The 20,626-nt window shown below is 41.0% G+C and overlaps 2 protein-coding genes across 3 annotated transcripts; one reads left to right on the top strand and one right to left on the bottom strand.

Annotated features, from left to right (window-relative positions):
- Nucleotides 1-148: 148 nt before the first annotated feature.
- Nucleotides 149-1,718, bottom strand: LOC135493746 (mitochondrial import inner membrane translocase subunit tim16-like). Its single transcript, XM_064781288.1, has 4 exons — nt 1,627-1,718; nt 1,179-1,346; nt 863-985; nt 149-654 (listed from the first exon to the last, which is right to left on the bottom strand). The coding sequence occupies exons 1-4, from the start codon at nt 1,627-1,629 to the stop codon at nt 550-552; spliced, it is 399 nt and encodes a 132-aa protein (XP_064637358.1). The 5' UTR covers nt 1,630-1,718; the 3' UTR covers nt 149-549.
- Nucleotides 1,719-1,869: 151 nt separating this feature from the next.
- LOC135493396 (uncharacterized) lies at nt 1,870-19,925 on the top strand. 2 transcript variants are annotated; one of them, XM_064780722.1, is made up of 25 exons: nt 1,870-1,947; nt 2,440-2,494; nt 3,356-3,518; nt 3,802-3,884; nt 4,151-4,340; nt 5,607-5,746; nt 7,003-7,126; nt 7,297-7,414; nt 7,653-7,758; nt 7,988-8,210; nt 8,460-8,626; nt 8,918-9,214; nt 9,395-13,423; nt 13,624-13,863; nt 13,987-14,109; nt 14,371-14,508; nt 14,726-14,860; nt 14,983-15,181; nt 15,361-15,610; nt 15,721-15,839; nt 16,143-16,282; nt 16,575-16,856; nt 17,131-17,283; nt 17,464-17,580; nt 19,020-19,925. In XM_064780722.1, exons 2-25 carry the CDS (start codon nt 2,459-2,461, stop codon nt 19,065-19,067), a joined length of 7,620 nt encoding a protein of 2,539 aa, XP_064636792.1. In that variant the 5' UTR covers nt 1,870-1,947; nt 2,440-2,458; the 3' UTR covers nt 19,068-19,925. The 2 variants fall into 2 exon arrangements, with proteins under 2 accessions (XP_064636792.1, XP_064636793.1); XM_064780723.1 differs by having other exon boundaries at nt 16,173-16,282.
- The last annotated feature ends 701 nt before the right edge of the window (nt 19,926-20,626 follow it).

Consider the following 20,626-nt stretch of genomic DNA (forward strand, 5'->3'; position numbering starts at 1 on the left):
AGTCAGTCAGTGTTGTGTCTCGGGTGGTAGGACATGGATCTCTTATTCATAGAATGAGACACTGTCAGAAGTGTCCCGGATTTAGACGACATTGTCGGATGTGTCCACAAGCTAGACAAAAGCAAAAGCAATAAGGCAAAAGCACAAGTTTAGAATAATTACAAACAAATTTAATCAGTATTATCTACAGCATACACCATTTTCAATGTTATCAATTCTGTTTCAAAAACAAAATAAGACTCAGAATTACATCAACTGATCTTTTTTCTCACAGATTGGAAAGATTTTTTACTTGGAACCATTTTTACAGGTTGCTTTTTACCAAGACCAGAAGGAAGTGACCAGAAAGTTGACCCTGGCATCCAGGCCATATCAAGCACTTAGATTGAACGTCCAAATGAAGATCACATGTTTGTCAACAAGGGTATGGCCTTGTGTATTCCAGCTAAGTCTAGATCCCACTTGAACACACAAAATTCCATGGAGTTGAAGCAGAAAATCCAGAGACACAGTCTTGTAGAAAGTTTGAGCCTACTAGGACACACTTCATCAGCTGCTAGAATCGTCCTTATTTTGCTCGGTAGATTTAGTTGATTTCTGTGTGTTAAATTTCTCCATGAGTTCTTGGTCAATTCTTTCCTTGGCACGGAATACCTGAATGAGGAAGCGATAAGGAAATTAAACTTAACAAAGAGATGTTGCAGTTACAATCTGTTTAAGTGCACTGTTTATTGCAGTTTAATAAATTTTCAACGATCCTTGTTGAAGCAGTCATGGCCCTCCTGAAAAACCAACAAATTTCACACCTAAGCTGTCCCTTTAAGCCAGATTTTCGCAAGAACCCCAAGAAAAAGCTGCTTACTTTAGACTGTAAATAGAAAGAGCCTCCTTTTGCTCTTTCATTCGCAGCAAATAGATGATCGTAGTTCTTCTGAATCGCTTCGAGATTGTTGAGGTCTTCTAAACTCAAAATTTGCATGGCCTCCTGAAACATAATTTAAGATGAACTGAGTACAGCTTTCATCCTTGCGATATATCCTTAGTGGTCTGTTGTAATGGTTTGAAGTCATACTGATAACAATCATCCTCAAAAGCAACCAAAACATTGAAATACGATAGTCTAGATTTGGAATATGGCATTGAAAAGTCCAGAAATTCCATTACTGTGCTTGGCTTACCTGCAGGCTAATACCCGTAAGCTGATCTGAAGCCTTTGTCTGTTGTCCAGCAGCACCCCTTGAAGCTGCAGCCTGCTGGCTAGCGTTGATCTCCTGTCTGAGGGCCCGTGCAAATGCTCGTCCCACAACCTGGGACCCTAGGACGATGATCTGAACAAGATATTTTGCCTGCAATATTTTAAGAATAAAAGAAAGATTAAAAAGGATCAATCTGTGTCATCCCCGTCCACGTATAATCCAAAACTTTGCCACCCTCAGTCATAGTGAAACAGATTGTTAGTCTTTCTTTCTTTGGGGCACCCTGTGTAATGTATGATAAAGTGTAAACGGACTCAATTAAAAACTAGAATTTTAATGGAATCATCGCAAATAGGAATTGAATGAGTAGAGAAACAGAAGCTTGATAACATCAACATCATATCTATATATATTTGAAGACGAAACATACCATTGATAGTCTCCTAAATAAGGTTTAGAATTATTAGTTTTCTAACGACCTTGCATCATCAGGCTTCATTTTTGTAACAGGCATGGGAAGGGCTTCCCCGGTGGGGACGAGTTTAATTGGTACTAAAAATATCCCTGGAATTCCAGGTGCCAAGTGCACCTCCCTTCCATGTTTTATAAGTGCCCGAGCCAATTAGCGGATACTCAGAACGAGGCTAACCGCCGTCTTTAAAGCTTCGGGTTGATTTGTGTTTTGTTTACTAGTTAAAAATGGTGTTATTTGGTCGATAAAGTTGTCGATTTCGTTTCTTTTTTAGTAGAGGTAAGTGAGAAACTATCCAAATTTATTTATATTGATTCATATTTATCATCAACCGTGTCAAAATGCTTTAAGTCTGTCTGAAGAAGGGACACAGGTGTACCCATGTAATGATGTATTCTGTTTTGTAATTTGTGTAGTGTAATGCATGTGTTTACACAATGTGTATGATGATGTACATAGATCATGCATGCATGGAGGGAGGCATGGTGGCCCTGTTGATATTGATGTAGAGGCTAGGACGGGTCGATTCGTATCCATGCATTTGTGCGTATGACGCCACAGCCCACGGCTTGGGAAAAGAGAAAAGTTGGACAATGCGAGACTGCTTAATTGTGGAATCTGCCAACTGGCAAAGCGAGATTGCAATCATTCCACATTTAAGCAGTCTCCCATTGTCTAAACTGTACCATCACATTTTCCGGGCCAACTTCTTAAGTGTCGAATTGCTACATCTTCTTTGTAACTAATACTCCATCATTCATTTCTTTTCAGCATTTAATAAAGTCAAGTCATGGACAAGGAAAAGATCAAGGCCATGATCGAATGGGTAAGATGATCTTAGTTATGATTTGGTGCAAACTGAATCACTTTCGATTGGGAATACCCCTTGGTATAATTAGAAGACTTGAAATGCGAATGATAAGTAGGACATCTTGACACACAAGACTTTTGAGATTACAAAGTCTCTTCAATGGATTTATTCAAGTAAGGTGGTAGTAGGAGTGTAAATTGTGTATATTCTTCATAATGTGGCACAATTGCATTCATAATTCATTCTTGAGATTAGATGAGGTTTGTAAGTTTTAATCCCAGTCAGACAATCAATGCAGCCTGGTTATCATAATTAGTTATAATCAAAGCATGTGACGCTTGTCAATGGAGCCGAACAAAGCCATGTCTGTATGCCAGAAGCTGACCCCAAGGCCCTGTCTTTGGCTAATAATAGGTGATTGGTGAGCATGGCTTGAGTGCACTTGAACAATAATGGCTTCACCAGACCCTGCAGTCTAAACCTTTCATTGTGATTTCTGTTTGGCATTGTTTTAACAACTGCCCCTTACAAAGTAATTTGAAACTTAGGACTTGCCAATTAGTTAGCATTGTTTTGGTGGTGTTTCACTAAAACAAATGCCATCATTAGGATTATGATGAAAAAACCAATATAGTTTGATTAACTGTGTGAATGAGTAATTATGAACCAGTCGAAAAACTTTTAAATTGGACACTCTTTTGTTTTCTTTACAGTTAAGAAAATTTGTGGTACTGTTTCTGTATCTTTACAGTGTCAGATGCGTAATTATTGCCACACTGTTGTGGTATCTTCACTTTCAACTTAGAACAAACCTGGTCAATAAATTCTATTAAATGCCTGTCTTTAAATTTCCATGATATCGCTTTGATACTTTAGGTCAATGCCCTGAACGTTTGTGAAATTCCGGTTACATCATTGAAAGACTTCCACGATGGGAAAAACTTCCTCCGCGTATTGAAAGCTGTCTGTAAGGAAGATCGTGAAAGTGAAACAGACACGGCATTGGGCAGGTTCTGCATAATAGAGGAGTTCTTACAAGGTGAGTGGAAATCAATTTCAGAGGCATCCCGATCTGTATATCTGTACTCTTTCAAAATGAAGTGATTGCTGATTTCAGGGGCGTGAGGCTGGAAAACAAAGAGGTGACTCCCACCCTTCTAACTGATTTAGGAATTCAAGTTTTCGACAAAATCTTAGTGTCTATGCTGAGCTGACCCTCTAACTCAACTAGACAAAGAGGGCACTTTTGGTCCAGATGATATGGGCATGTCCTTCCTCTGGGTTTCTAGAATAAAGTTTTTTCATAAAATTTCTTGTTACAGGATTTTACCAGTCGTCAGAAGCCCTGTCGGAGAATGTGGATCTGGAATCAGTCACTCATGGCAATGAAATTGAAACAGCCAAGGTAGGTAATATTTTAAAACATTTGATAGCTGCATCCATCATTCTTTGTCTTCCTCCATAAAAAGGTTATATATGAAAAAGCACGGCTGTGTTGGAGTTTGTCTTTCATTGTTGTGGGTACCTCATAGGCAGCAGTCACTATCTACAACTACATGTGATTGGTTGAATCGAATGCAGTAGTTCATAACATAACCATGGCCTTCAAACTAAAATTGAAAATGAATGTTTGGTATTGATTACATTCCAAAATCTTCTTTACCTTTGCAGGTTCTTGTTCTTCTCTTGGCTGCAGCAGTCCAAAACCAGGACCGAGAGCATTTTGTTGAGACCGCCATGAGTCTGTCGCTCGGTCTACAAGCTGAGATCAAAGAACTACTGGAACCACTTCTGATGACAGAAGGTCAGACAGTTCCACGTGTCCCTGAAGACCTCTCAACGATTTTGATGATGAAACGTAGTAAGTATGACTTAAGTTGAGCCAAAAGTTCTTTTGGTGTTTAACTTGCGAGAGCCAAAGTCTGATAACTGATATATCATGGGGTTAATCACTTAAGGCAGTGTTAGTATATTCTCTCTTTCTATCTGTAGCATCTTTCATGGCAATGATGTAACATGCATTTGGAAGTAGATTCTATTTATTGGGTACAAGATTCTGGTTCAACCAACCAATTTTAACCGGTTTCACATGCTGCTTTGATCAATGGAAAGCATTTTATTCTGTGCTTATCTTTCCCTCTTGTGTTGCATGTCTAGTGGATACCGGTGAAGTGTTCACGTCATCACCTCTGGTCGAACTCAACATCTTCCACACTCCCGACAGCAGCCCAATTTGCTCTAGATATGGCATGTCGTTTTTTTCGTTCCACCTCGTTACAGACAACCTCCCTCGGGCCAGTGTCTAAACTACCACAACCTTTCCATCTGAGTTAGAATACATAATGTACATCCCTATGCCTAAACAACAAGTCGAGAAGATGCCTTGTTGATGACGAAATCAGAACTGATACGTTTTAAACCCCATAGTTATAGTACCATTGTCATCACAACTGTCCTACAATTGAGACGATTTTAGGTTGAAAATACATCTGTTTAGACGACTGCCCTATGTGAGGTTGCCAATTTAAAATCTCATTTCGTTCTATTTTGTTCATTCCGACCCCATTTTCTTCCCAGTTCCCCAGGGAAGGAGTCATAAAATTACACGGTTAGAACTTGTGCAGCGACAGGATGTAAACTATCTGATTGGTCAGTACAACGTCACTGATTTTTATGGCTGCTTCCCTCTTGATCTAACCTTTCATAGTTTCAGATATCACTACGTTATTGTTAATTTAATGCACCTGTTTATATTCTTGTTGAAATAATGTTCTTGACAATTCCTTAGTTTTAAATTTAATTTGTCTTGTCTATTACCCAGCTTCATGTCCCCTGACATACCTGATTGAGGGATATGTATCCAGCTTCAGTCTGTTGACCATGACTGTCCGCTGGTGCTAATTGGCACCATTTGATTGTCATAATGGAAGATCAGTGGCATTGTGTCAGACATGTCAGAGCAACAGGCTTATAATCAAGAGATCATGGCTTCGATTTTGGGAAGGATCATCTCCGAGGCACTTGGCCCTCCTTGCTTCTCTCCACCCAGGAGTAAATTTTGAAATAAAGTAACTTTCTTTTCGCCTTTGATCATCATCAGCTTATAAAGTATCTGTAATCTTTTCAGAATCTGAGCATTCCCCAACTCGTCATCAGCGATCCGTTGTAAGGGCTTTGATGCAGTCCCCAGGAGTCGCAGGATGCTTCACCAACTCGCCGCTCACCCCAATCAAAGTTCTTATCCAGTCACCTCAGATGGCGTACAAGGTATGTCCTTTTAAACCTAAACAAGAACAGACTTGTCTCCTTTGTGTGTGTGTGTTTGACATTTTTAGTTTGTGACGTAAATGAATGTAGATACATTGTACACCTGAACTAACACGCTTTGTTTGTCCTATTGATAATGAGACAGATGAATTTAAAGCTTATGATAATTGATGACATGAGATAACAACCTCCAAAGTGTACCTTGTTGATGTCATTTAAAAACAGACATTGACAAAAAGTTCAACCTCCCAAAGGCAGAAGATTTTGGTTTGGGAAGTACTTATCATTTTATTGAATCCATTTCATGAGATGCATGTAAAAAATGAAATGTGCATGTAAAAATTGAGCAAAACCTTTTCAAATCTTCATCACTGTTGCAGTACAAAAATGAAGTGCTTTGGAAATTCTCTTCAACCCTTCCTTCTCTTTACAAATGTACCCATCTTTGCTTAGCAGTCAGCATTGATAATGTGGTGGCTAGATGAAATTATCATAAAATGTGATGTTTAACTCACAATCTGATGTCTCCTGCTATCCTGACTGAGAATGCATTCTTCTTTATGTGTCCTGATTGCATGTGCAGTGTTAGTGATGATTTCTATAAGATTACCTGGAATCATCTTGATCTCAATCACAGAAATCTTTGATTGAACTGCAGAAAACTGAGCTTGTATGAGTGGAATTGCTAGCTCTCCCAATTGAATCCCATCTCATTTATTGGTACCTTGCTCTGTGGTGTTATCTGTTTGTTCAGTTGTAAGTTTGCATGAAATGCAAAGTCTGTGCTCTTGCTTTCCTCCTGGCGCGGCAATGAATGGCATGTGCACCTCTCCTCAGTCTGGTGATTTGCTGCTGAGCGGTCAGGATTGTCTACATGTCATTCTCGTCCCCAGGAGTCCATGATCAGGGAGCACATGGCTAAGACGAGGGGCCAGTTTGTCAGTATGGTAGGTCAAGTTCATATATGAGCATGATGATGACGAAAATAAGCAACTTCTTAAGTGAATAACACTTCACACGTTTTGACAAACTTTATAACTCATGGTCATCTGAGATTGCTGTAGTTTTCAGGAGAGGAACCCAAAAATATATCAAAAGTACATGTACTATGTATTAAAAATATCTATCCTTCACCCTGTACCTCCTTTGAGCAGCCAAATTGGTTGACAGCAGTGTCTAGGTGGAGGTGGAGGACTACAGAATCCACTTTTCTTTGTTGTTGCTATCAGGCTGACTTTGTAACCGATCCTTTTCAGTTGCGGATACGCGAGACAGAGAAGAAAAATAAGAACCTGGAAAAGGATTTGTCGGAAGAACGCCATCTGAAATCTGAGTTAGAATGGGTTCTTCAAGAGAAGAAGAATGAAATAAAGAATCAAGGTGAGTGGGTCATCGTCATTTTATGCCCTCGGCCTAAGAGTGGAGGAGACGCGTATCTAAATAAGTGAATGTGAGTGATGCGGATAGGAGGAGAAGCTGAAGAATTAATAGTGGAATGAGAATGGATAGATTAGTTACACATAATTCATGTTTTGCAATATGTTTTTCAGAGAAAAAGATTCGTGACCTCGAAAGGAAGGCACAAGAGCATAAACATTTCCTTGACCAGTTGGACGAAATGGGCATTTTGAAAGAAGACAAAGACAGGCTTGAGGCCGAATGCTCGCGGTGAGTCAGTTGTTTGGGATGCACTTAGCTTGTGAGAAAGTTATACAAATTCTTCTTTGGAGATTTTGTTCAATGGGGTAATCTCCCCAAGCATTGGCAAAAAGTAGCAATATTTTAAGTCTGTGTCAGTACATACTGAATCAAAGGGCATTTTGATGGTATGCCACTTTAACAAGTAGCAATATACAAGACCTTGGCAGGGAACCATACTCATTTCACATCAACCCCTTTCTTCCAGGCTGCGGACAAAGCTTCAGGAGTATCAACACAGTAGACAAATGCTGACGAGAGTTGAGGCTGAAAACAAAGAGCTTTACACCACTGTCCATGATCTTAAAAACCAGGTGAGAATCTTCAACCAGCAGTTTTTCTGCCATCTCTTGGGGTTAACTGGGTCATGCATCTGATGACATCTCATTGCGTGGATTCAGTCAATTATAACACCTGACATTGTCACTAAAATCTTCTGTTGCAATGTTTTTGGAATTGATTTATTTTTCCAACAACCCAATTCAGTTCTCACATTGCACCCAGTACCTTGACTAGATGTAACACATGGCGTTCCTTTTTCAGCTGAAAGCGAGAGATTCTGCAAAAGGAGAGAGTGTTTCCCTGAAAGCACGTAACAGATACCTAGAAGAAAAAAACGTAGAGCAGGAACTGGAGCTGTCGCGTGTGACAGATCTCAAGAATCAGGTCACAGAGCTGCTTAAAAATGAACGTGCTGAACTGGAGAAAGTTCGGGAAATTAACCGAGAAAAGATCAAGGAAATGCGTGAACAGTTTGAAATGAAGGGTAAGAACAGTTTTTTGAATTAGCTAGTGTGTCCTGGCAAAGTGAGAAATACGGTATAATATGTAGTGATTTATGTGTAAGTGCCTCAACGTCAATTGATATGGAATCAGATACGGATATATGTCATATGGGAGTGAGTTTTCTGATTTACCAGAACTTTAAACTTGTTAGTGGACAACCTCAAGCTGAGAGGCTTGGTACATTTTTGTGTATTTTTCTCATCACTTTATCCTTTCTCTTATCCTACAGAAGCGAATGGACCCTGCGGTGAGACCATGGCTGTTGTGACACAGAAAAAAGTGTTTGAGCTGGAATCGGAGATCATGGAACTGAGGTCAAACCTCATCGATCCCATTGTTCATAAAAAACTTGAGGAAAAGTTGAAATTGGTCAACGAGGGGAAACAGAATGCTGAGGTAGGCTGATTATAATTTCTTGCCTAATGTTCATGAAAACCTAATTTCAGGAGTTTCAGGTGACCCAAGTTTTCTCAATTAACGGGAAAATTTGCCTCATTGCTAAGGAACAAGAGTCAAGTTATAGTCTTAAGTTGTAGGCCTTTGTGTGATCAAAATTATGAAGAAAAAAAGTCTACTTCAAGAGTGAAGATGCATCCTTATATACTGTAGCCTGTCTTGTAGCTATAACAGTGTTAATTAGGCTTGATAATTTGATTCATTTCAGCTTTATTTTCACTTTGATTTCAGAGTGCCTTGGTCGACTCTAAGAGTAAGATTCTCAGCCTCGAGGCTCAACTCTCCACCATCCAAAGCCATTGTACGGAAAACCAAGAGCAGATAGATAACCTGACTTTAGCGAAAAGGGCGGTATCTGACCGTGCAGACGCCCAAGAAGGTCTCATACTGCGCCTGAAAGAACAAGAAGCCAAACTGGTCCAGACTCAAAAATCCCTGGAGACAGAGAAAGGACGGTTGAAAGATTCATGCGATTCCCTGGAAGCGGAGTTGTCCAGTGTTTGTGATGCATTGAAACTTGTGACAAAGGTGAGTGGCCTCCTGTCAATCATAGTGTCCTGTGGCCTTGTGATATTTTGAGTGGCAGCCCTCTTATCTAGAATGTAGGGATGGATTCTAAAAGTTTGTGCAACTTAATCTGATCATCCGGGCTCTTGCCTATGTATAGTATCCCTTCAGTTTGTGATCTGATTTAAATCTGTTTTCCAGGAACGTGATTGCGAGCAAAGTAACTGTGAGACTCTCCGTGAAACGTTGAGGAAAACGTTAGAAGACAGCCAAGAGAAGAGAAAGAGTCTTGAGAAGAATCACCACGAGGCCGAAGACAAAATGAACGCCAAGATTCAACAGCTACAGAGCGAGCTGCTCTCCATTCAAGAAAAGAAGTACAGCGTTGAACAAGAACTTAGCGATAAACTCACCACAGAGAGTGAGGTATCCAAGAAGCTTGAGAGGAATGTGGAAGAGTTGGCCGTACAGTTCCAGGACATCTGTTTCCAGAGGAGCAAGTTGTTGAACGAAGTTGATGAACTGAAGCAAGAAAAAGCAAAGGAGGAGGAAGCTAACGTCTGCTTAGGGAAGGAGTTGGCTGCTGTGAAAGTTGATTTGGGGGTTGCGAATGAGGAACGCGAGAAGTTTCAGAGTTCGTTGCAGGAGGTTGGATTACTTAAATCCAATCTGGAATCCAAGCTAGAGATGGTAGAAGGTGAGTTAGAGCAGGAACAGAAGTACACATCCGAGTTGAGGGAACGGCTTTCGACACTACAAGCAGACGTGTCGGAGTCAGAGAAGGAGAAAAATAACCTAGCAGTGCGTATTGAACAGGCTACAGCAGACATGGCCAGTCTGAGGACCGAGAAAGTTGAGCTGGAGCTTGAGTTCAGACAAGCTCATGATACGACAGTGAAGTTGAAAGATCGCCTGAGTTCGCAGAAGGAGAGTATGAGGAACCGCGAGGAGGAATTCAAGAAGGACTTGATGGGGTACGAAACAGCAATCTCACAGATCAAGTCTTCCTTCGAGAAGGAGATCCAGAGCATGAAGAAATGTCACGATGATCTATACGAGGAGAGACGGATGGAAGTCGAGGGTTATAAATCCGAAATGGCAGAGGTGCAGGATAAACTTGTTATTTCAGAGAAACGTAACTCACTTTTGGATGAGAAGTGGACAGAGGCACTGAACATGGTGGCCAAGCTTGAGACAGATATTGAAGAGTCACAGATGGAGTATGCCAAACAACTAGAAGCCAAGGAGAGAGAGATTGTTGGGCAGAAGGCTAGGGTGACTGAAATTGAGACAGTTATGGGCGAAAGTGTGTCTAATCTCGAGCTGAAGCTGAAAAATCTGGAGTTGGACTCTTCAAAGAGAGTTGCGGAGTTGGAAGAGAAGTTGAGTGTTGCTGAAACTGAGATGGAGAAGGTTGAAGAAGACCTTGAAGTTGCCACAAAGGATGCAGAAAGTATCACCAGGAAGAAGGATGATTTGGAGCAGATGTTAAAAACTCTGGAGGCTGATTCGTCGGTGAAAGTCGCTGAATTGGTAGAGAAGCTGAACATGGCTGACACTGAGATTGCAAGGATGAGAGACGAACACGAAGTTGCCATTGCAGAGGTTGAGACTGCCAAGGATAGTCTTGTGCAGATGCTGAAGAGACTGGAGTCTATTTCGGCTGTAAAAGTCGCAGAGTTAGAAGAGAAAGTAAGCATGGCTGACAGGGAGATTGAAGATCTCAAAGAACAACATGTAGTCACTGTCACAGAGGCAGAGGGTGTTCTCAAACAGAAGGATGATCTTGAGCAGATGTTAAAAAATCTTGAGTATGAGTCATCAGAAAGAGTTGCTGAAATTGAGGAGAAATTGAACAATGCTGTCACTGACATGGAGCAGTTGAAAGAACAACATCAACTTTCCATCACTGAAGTGGAGGCTGTCATCAGAGAGAAGGAGTCTATTATTGATGAGGAGAAAGCTAGATCTTCGCAGCTCCAAGAAGAAGTTGAAAACTTCAGAACCCAGCTGATGCAGATCTCCCATCAGACAGATGACCTGAAGCAGATTATGAGTGTGTCGGAGACGACACTGGCAGAGATCCGTGATGAGCTTGAAGATAAGAAGAAGACCATTGCATCACAAGATGCAGAGATCTGTGAGGAGAAGAGACGCTGTTCGGATCTTGAGAAGGAGCTGTCCGATGTAAAGAATGAGATGACAGAGCAAGTCTACGTCAAGGATATCGAAGTCGCCAACGAGAAGGTGAGATGTCTGCACTTGACTGAAGACATGGAAAAGATACAGAGTGAGTTAGATGTGGCAGAACAGGACATCTTGTCCAAGGAACAGAGATGCCAAGAGGTTGAGGAATATCTTCAGACGGTCGAAAAGAAATTGGTCAGAGTCGAGGAAGAGATGTCAGGTAAGGAAACAGTGGCATCAGAACAGATACGTCAGCTCCAGCAATCATTGCAGGCAGTCGAGAGTGGTTCTGAAGAGTCGATGAAACATGTGGTGGAGTTGCAGCAGGCAAGGACTAACTTGGAGCAGACGGTAGCTGATTTGAGGCAACAGATGGCAGATGCTGTTGAAGAGGCAAAGAGTAGTATCGAAGATAGGGAGGAACAGATCCAGAAGATGCAGTCGGATATTGAACTGAAAGATGTTGCTTTTACTGAGATGGTGGAAGCAAAACAAGGTGCTGAGGTGAGGTTTGCTGTGGAGATAGAAGAGCTCAAGATAAAAGCAGATGCGGATGTTGCAGGGCTAGAGAAGAAGCTGGAAGAGGTCCAGTGTGTCTTGGAGTCAAAGATTGCAGAGCTTGGAGAAGTTAGGTCAACGCAGGAGCAAGCTGAAGTGCAGATGGAAACCTTACGAAAGGAACTTGTTGAACTGCAAACAAAGTCAGAGGAGAAGATCTCGGAACTCGAGCAGAAGGAAGAAGAACAAAATGTTCATTTTAACGAACAGACCTTGAAAGAAAAAGAGTTGAAAGATGCATACGATGTTGCTGAAGGAACTGTTGCTGAGCTGAAGGAAAAGTTGGCAAAAGTAGCAGACGAGATGGTAGCAGCAGACGCACGAGAAAAAGACCTGATTGAAAAATTTTCACAGGAAGAAGAGGAACGTGAAGCCCAGGGAGAGGAGGTTGAAGTCCTAATGCAGCAGATTGGAAAGTTGAGAATGGAGGTAGAGACTGGTGAGGCTGCAATCATTAAAAAGGATACATGCCTTGCAGAGAAGCTTAAGGAATTGGAGATTCTGAGCAGCAGACGACAGGAGTTGGAGGAGGCTCTGGTTGAGAAAGATAAGCGGATCGAATTGTTTGTGGAAGAGAGTGAGGCAAAGGAGAAAGAACTAATGAAGGAGAAAGTTGAATTGGAAAGTGCTGTGTCGGATTTGAAAATGGCATTGCAGAGTGTTGTTGCATCACAGGAGGAAGAACTGAAAGTTAAATGTGAGGAGGTGAAGGGTCTGATGCAGAAGATCAATGATTTGGATGAGGCCTTTGAAGAGCAGAAGAACAAGGTCGAAGTGTTAGAAACAGACATTGAGGATAAAGATGAGGAGATTGAAAAGATAGAGCTAAATGCATACGAGATACAGGAAACGATGGATGAGCAAAGCCTGGAGATTGAAGAACTCAAAGAGACGATAACTTCTAATTTAACAGGGAAACTGTTAAACGAGCAAGCACTGACTGAGATGAAACAGCGACTTGCAGAAACAGAGGAGCGTGAATCGGCTGCAAAGGATGACTTGGAAAAACAGTTACATTTGCTCTGCGAGAAAGAAAGAGAGTTGACTGAGTTGAACTCTCAGCTGGAGAGTGTCAAGTTAGAATATTCAGCGGTGGAGTTGCAGAAGAAACAGGAAGAAGCCAACTTTGAGAAGAAAGTGGCTGCATTGGAATCAACCGTTCAAGAACAGCAAGAAACTTTTGCCAAGAAGGAAGCTGAAGTTGAGAAGAAGGTTGCAGAGTTGGAATCGTCTCATGAAGAACATCAGAAACTTGTTGCTGAGAAGGAGGAGTTGGCCAACAAGGAGTTGGAGAGTAAAACACAGCTACAGACAAGGGTGCTACAGCTGCAGTTGGATCATGAGTGTGCAAGGAAACAGTATGCGGAGGTCCAGCAGGCGTGTTCCAAGAGCCAGGAACGGGAGGAGGGCTTCTCTTCTGAGATCCAGGGCAATAAACTCAAGTTGGAGGCAATCAAAAAGCAAATGAATCAGCACGAACTAAAGGTGAGTACACCTTCATCTTTTTGTCCCATTGCGGAGATTTCTTTGTGTGGGCAAAAGTTGCATCCTTTATATATGATTAGATTTCCTCCTATAGTTAAACCATAATATGTGGTCATTTATAATGATTTTGAATGCCAAAAATATAAAATATCAAAAACATTTCTATTCAAAAGTCTTGTTTCATACCACGTCTGTTTCAGGTTGAACAGTTGACAAAACTGAACGCCATCCTTGAGAAGAACAAGGCTTCCCTTGCCGCCGAGTTGAGCCAGTCAAAGGACCGAATTAAACAAGTTGAAGAGCAGTATGAAGAAAAGATTGACATGATCCAAGAGAGTGTGAAGGAGCAGATGTCAAGCGAGCGAGGCTTGTTCCAAGAGAGAATCCAGGAGCTTGAGAGTGAGCTCAAAGAGAAACAGGAGGAGAATCAGGAAAATGAAGTGAGTTAGTTGGAATGGTCATTGAGAATATTCGCATAGTCCGCGGTCGTGACAGGAATCTCTGTCACTAGTTATGCCAGGTGTGTCTCCATTATTTAAAGGCATTTTCCTTTTGCTTTTCAGAACATGTTATTAAAACGAAATCACGAAAAGGACAAGCTTGCCCTCGAGCTGCAATTGATACAGAAGAAGTTGGAAAGTGCTGATGTGAAATATGAAAACTTGGAAAAGAAATACAAAACTCAGGTAGGACAGCATATTGCTTGACCTAGGAGTATGCCTTTTGAAGTCAAATTTACATCATCCCTTGCCACTAGTGACATGAAAAAGATGTTCACTTGTGGCACGCTCTATCGGTGACATTAGCAAGGTCAAGGGCATAGATTGAGGCCAAAATAGATGCCGAATAATGTCTCTTCACAGCTGTTATGAAGATAACAAACGTTTGATTGATCAATTCAAATCTCGGCCCATTTTATTGATGACTAATGTTGCATTCCTTTCTAGATTGAGAGAGAACAGAAATTGATCTTGAACAAGGAGCACGAGATTCGCCTGGCTGCAGATCTCAACCGATCCCTGCGATCACAGCTTGAGAAGGAACAGGAAAAGAATAATAGTGAAATGGACGAGCTTATGAAACAGGTTTGTCCCCTTTTTGCGTCAGTGAGAGAAAATTTGACCAAAATTTATGAAATCTGAACGTCTTTTCTTAAGAATTTGATTTGAGATTATGAATGAAGTTCATCCTTGAAGGGACCGACGATAGTGTAACATATACATCATCTACTGTGCTCTTGTTCACCATGCTGCTCCTCTTAGTTTTGTATCCTTCCATAAAAGACTGTTTGATTTCTTACAGGCTGAGTGCATCTCAACTGAGAAAAACTCCATCGCTGATGAAAACACACAACTGACCACAGTACTTCGCAAAGAAAAAGAAGCTGTCACAGAGTTGGAAAAGAAGACTGAGAAACTTAACGAATACATCAGCAAGGTACCTGATCTATTTTAAATTCTCTCATGGAATATTAGTCTAGCCTTGGGAAAAGTAACATGTTGCAAGTGACAGTGTCAGCTATTTGTAAACCAAGCACCAATTTGTCATGTCTATTTCAGTTGAAGACGGAACGTAAAAAGCTTATCGAGGAGCAAGAAAAGAGTCATTCCATGTATGACAAGGAGATTCATCGTCTTCAAGATGAACTTGAGAGAGAGAGCGACCTGAAGGAGAAGTTCCTTCATCGGTATCAGAAGGAGGAAGGTGAGACCAAGGAGCTGAGGGCGCTGTTGAGTGTTGCCGAGGCAAGATTGACAGGTACGTCTAGATGAAAGTCTTGTTTGATCAAGCAACTGAATTCAAATGGCAGGTAGCTCGCCCATTCACTCATCTTGTTGCTAGCGGGCGATAATGGATTTGCAAACGTTATACAGCGGGCAAAATCGGTTTTGTTATTCAACTTACTTCTACATATTCTGTTTGTCTTTTCATTCTAGGAATGAACTCACCAAGTCGAAGTGTGCTAAAATCGCCCAATGGGACATTCAAGTCACCAGAGATCAGTGCTATCAAGTCGATGGGGAAGTCGCCTCGACATTTTGACGACAGTTTAGACTTCATGGATGATTCGCTCGAGTTTGAAGAGTTGACGGGCAATCATATTGATCTCGGCATGAAACCTCGCCACCATGATAAGGAAAATCAGTCACCAAGGAGTCACAACAGCTTGTCACTGTCACTAAGAAGGTGAGAAGAGAATTTAGAGAGAAAATCTGGATCTACTGTGAATTTAGATCTTATTTAATTCTGAAATACTGAAATAACTGACATAATTATTTTTGGTTTTTTTACTTCAGCTCCATGACGTCAATGTCCGGCCATAATTACTTCTCACCACGATCTGGACGCCACCGTAGTCCAAGTTTGAAGTCCCTCGGCGGCAATACTACACTTGGCGCTTCATTACATGTACCATGTAAGTAAGAAATAATAATCAGCTAGAATATTTCAAATGAGGCTTCTGCTAGTTTCTTGTAAGTAATTTTAAAAGGTTTCTTTAGAATGCATCATTAAATAATCAATAGATACATGTAGTAATGAATATAGAACACTGTTTGTCATCACGTCTGCTCTCTGAACTGGTCTGCATGGGTCTTCTCATTTTGTGAGGAAAGAAAGCTGGACATTACCCTGCCATCAGGAAAATGTTGGCCTTGTGTTCTTGTCATGTTTTAGAGTTATAGGTGAATGTTGATAAATGCATGATTAATTGTTTCAGGCGGCATGGGTTCTTTATTTTCATGTGAAGATGAACCAGACCCAGGCTTTGAAACCGAATGGGATCGATTGAGTGAGCTCAAGAGACGAAACACGCTGTGTTTGCCACACATGAGGTCATCGTACCCAGTCGAGACTCAGGTAGACCTTATCACTATTTTCCTTTCTGAATTGTTTGGAATTATTTTGCCTTGTATATTGTTGTGCCAACAAACCAAAGATCTAAAAGTGTTACAATGAGAGGTTTGAGTAAACTTAAGCTGAGAAAAAGTCGAAATGATAGTGACTTGTTAATCATCAAGTGGATGGGATGTGTCTATTCACAACCAAAACAAGAAAGAAGACACTAAATCTCGGAACCCGTACTTAAAAATATTTTGGTGATCGTTCTGTCTTTGATACATCTACGTACATGTATTATATTTCTCACCAGGCACGGGAACCGAAAAAGATGGCTGAAGATCTCATGAAGTCGTTGCCAATCCCAACCGAGTCTTGCAGCAAATATGACCAGTCAACACGCAGACGCATGAGCCCGTCCGAACTTTCTGACGATCTCATGAAGACCACAGATCTCACTGACACAGCTTCCTCAAGTGCGAGTATCTATAACAGCTGCCATCGCACATTGCCGTCCAGTTTCAAAGTGCCACAGTCCGTGCCGATCAAGGCGGATCACAAAGCTACCAAGTCATCTGATAAACAAATGAAGAAAGTGAGTGTGACCTTGGACTAGGGGTGTGCTGAAATACCGAGCATATCTAACTTTTAAGGCAACAAAAGGCATGCAAATATGTATGTCCAGGTTTAATATAAACTTCAACTTTTTATATCAATTCCTATCAAATGCAAAGAAAATGACAACTGGTACTCATCCTTATTTAGTCATTTTTGCTTCTTGCCAGTCCTAATTTTTCCAACCTCAGTTACTGTGTTACTTTCTGTATCAACCAGCATGATCTAATTCTCAAATTTGGCTGAATTTCCAGCCCAGCACATCGATATTTAGTTCCCATAAATCCTCCACGACTCCCCAGAAGGAATCGCGAAGAACGCCGCACAAGAAACACCACAAGACCCCAGGCAGTAGTAAAAAGTCAAAAGGGATGAAACAAGCTCTCATTGACGAGAATATACAAAAGGTAGGACACTTTTCTGGTTTGCTAGGCAGTTGTGTGCAATGTCAATTGCATGGAAGGAAAACGATATCAACTCATCAGCAGTAAAGTTAAAATATGACCCTACCATCCAAAGGACACGGCAGGCTGTCTGAAATCAATATAATTTCACCAAACACCATTATAATCATTGCTTTATTCCAGACCGATGATAGGAGAGAAAGCTTGGCGTTCTCCATCCCGATCACTCCGAACAAAAAGAAATCCAAAGGTCTGGCAAAGAAGTTCTCATCTGATAAGAAAGAACCACAGTCGCCTAAGGTTAGTTGGGAGTCAGAATCTGAGGTTGGCGATGATTTGAGCCAGATTTCTGGCATGGACGCTGATCGAGATGAGGTTTTTGAAAAGCGTGTGTCTAGGCTGCATGATGATGTTGATGATGATGGTTTGGTTTCTCAAGTGCAGGCAGAACTTGGCATGCTTGGGAGCAGACGGTTAGAGAGTCTCGGCGATGGTACACCTGTCCCTGAGTTAGTTCTTCCAGTTCCTGAAACAATTGTCAAACTTGTCAGTAGGAGTGTTATCAAAATAACAGAGGTTCGCTCAGCAGTCACTAGTAAATTTCGACCCCGCATTACTGATCGATCTCGTAGCAAAACTAGTTTCAAGGAACTGAAAAATGCCGACTTGGTCCTCGGGAAATGTAGGCGGAAGCTTTTTCAGAAATCTGTAAAGGCTGATTTGCAGCCTAAGTGTGCGAATACCTCTTTGGGTTGCACTGATCAAAGTGCAAAGGAAAGCAGAAGTATGGTTGGTTCTAATAGTAAGTGGAAAACACGGAAAGGTTATAAGGCGTTCTCGAGTGTTAGGGTAAGTCCCCCTGGCAGCGGGCGACGATCTCAGAGTAAAAAAACCAATCGGAGTCTGAAGCAGTACTTGGCTCGACTCGATATCAGTGAAAATTGAGTCCAAAGTTGGTTCGTGTACATACGTGTATCTGTATAGATTATGTTTTCTTGATGCAATTTTTGCTGAACTGTTTGAAATGCTAAGCTGCAGTCCTTGAAAGTTTAAATTTGTTGATAATGTGTAAATGTTTGTAAAGTGTACATCAGATGTATCTATGGATGAAGACGAGTTGTGTACAAAGAATTTCATCACAAAACACTTTGTATCTATTTTGGGCTGTTTTGCACAAATGTGTTTGAAGGTCTGTGAATCAAACTGTTGTGTTTATGATGCTGGTTTCTGTCAATCTGTTCTCCAGCTGAAAGGGTTCTGGCTAAACGTCAATTCGCCTCAACCCAAACATGTGTCTCCCCGCATGAAAACCACGAAGACATTTCATCCGTATCTTTAGGTAACTCATGATCTATCTAGCATGGTGTTACTGTTTTTATCAGTTCAGATAATAAGTTACACAGAGTTATGTTGTTGGACACGTTATTTCATTAAACATGCTCCCTCCATCTGTTTAACCCTCTCCCAATGCCACACCATTTCATTGTTTTTGCACAGTTTCCTATTCTAATAATAGCCTTGCGGAAGTTGTAAATACATGTACCAGTTTCGAAAATCATCGCAAGGAGAAGTTATCAAAATTTTTAAATATTTTCTGGCTTTAAAGGAGAGACTGTTTGAGGCTCCGTTGTTGTTCATGTCCTGGAGATCATCCCTGACACCGAGTCTCAAGAGTTACGGTTGTGTCATTTGTTTATTCCTCTTATCATTTGCTCAGTCCATGTTGTTTCTACTTTCAGATGAGAAAACCACTCCATGCGAGGAACTTCCTTTTGTTTGGACAATGAGGTGGCATCTTCTCATCTGATACGAATGATGTGGATTTCATGGGGAAGGAATCTCATTCTTAAGGACACTAACCAACTCTTAGTTGATCTTAGATTACTCACTCAATTCAGTTCACAAAACAACTCGTATTGAATTGAGTGTTATGGGTCTGCCCGTGCATTTATAAAGAATGCATTTGCTCTTCAACACATGTACTTATGATTGCATGTTGACTGAGAAATAAGATGATAGGTCTGTAAATCTGCATTAATATTAAGCATTTTCGCACGTTCTGTACAGCCTTGAGTCTCAAAAGAGTTTTGGATGAAATCATTATAGAAATTCGCCTGTATAGTTGAATGACCTAGATATTGTAGCATCATGTATACTTGTAATTATAGTTTTTCTATGCAGTGTAATGTTCATGTAGAGGTACTTTCAGATCATTGCAGAAATTAGGCAAGATAAGAGGCTGTCCATTTAATATGTACCTGTATACGCATTGTTATATTGAGAGGGAGTGAACATTCGTTGTCTAAGGTATAAACATAATGATAGGTTGGGAGGGGGGGGGGCACCTCTCTTACTGACTATGAATGAATTAGTACTAGAACTACTGGTTTGATAGCATTCAAAAAGGGGGTCTGAAAAGTGGAAAATATGCATACAGAATGGACTTAAGTTTTTTAGTTAGCTTCTTAGTTTCTAATCTGTAGTATCATGTATAACTCTTGTAAATATCACTTTGGCGAGATGTAGTATCTTTGTACATGAAAACACATTTGTATATTTATTATACAGTCTTATTTGTGAGATGCATTTTGTACAGTTTGATCTTTCTGTATATATATATTGAAGAATATTTGTAATAAACTTCAACAATGATAAATAAATAATTAGTCAGTCTATCATCTCGTAAGAGCATCTGAAAAATTGCTGTCTTTCCCTACTATAAACTTGTAGTATAAAGTTGTAAACATGTCCAATGCCGACAACTGAGAATTGACACAATTCAAACTGTGATAAGGAAACAGCCAAGCACCAATTTCATCCTTTACTGTCACAGCTACACTCCAAACACAGTGGGATCGGCATCATCCCTAACTGAGGAATACGGAGCCTCCTGTTTCAACTGCCAAAAGTTCTAATGGACCAGGGGACTATTTCTCCTGCTACACCAGCCACATTCTGTGAGACGACCAGGGACTATACTTCCTGTTACACTGGCCAATGGTTGTGAAAGACAGGAGACATTCCACCTGCTTCGCCAGCCATATGTCGTGAGAGACAGGGGACTATTTCTCCTGCTACACCAGCCATATTATTTGAGACGACCAGGGACTATACTTCCTGTTACACCAGCCAGAGGATGTGAAGGACTGGGGACTATATAACCTCCTGCACCAGCCACATGTTGTGAAAGGCAGGGGATGATCGCTCCTACTACACAAGCTACAGGTCGTGATAGACAAAGAACTACAACTCCTGCCTCACCAGCCACAGGTTGTGAGGGTAGGGGACAATCCTACTAGCAATGAGAGAGAGTGATCGTAACACTTAGTACCTGCAGGTTGTTAGA

The sequence above is a fragment of the Lineus longissimus genome, chromosome 9, assembly GCF_910592395.1.
Source record: "Lineus longissimus chromosome 9, tnLinLong1.2, whole genome shotgun sequence".
Classification (NCBI taxonomy): Eukaryota; Metazoa; Nemertea; class Pilidiophora; order Heteronemertea; family Lineidae; genus Lineus; species Lineus longissimus.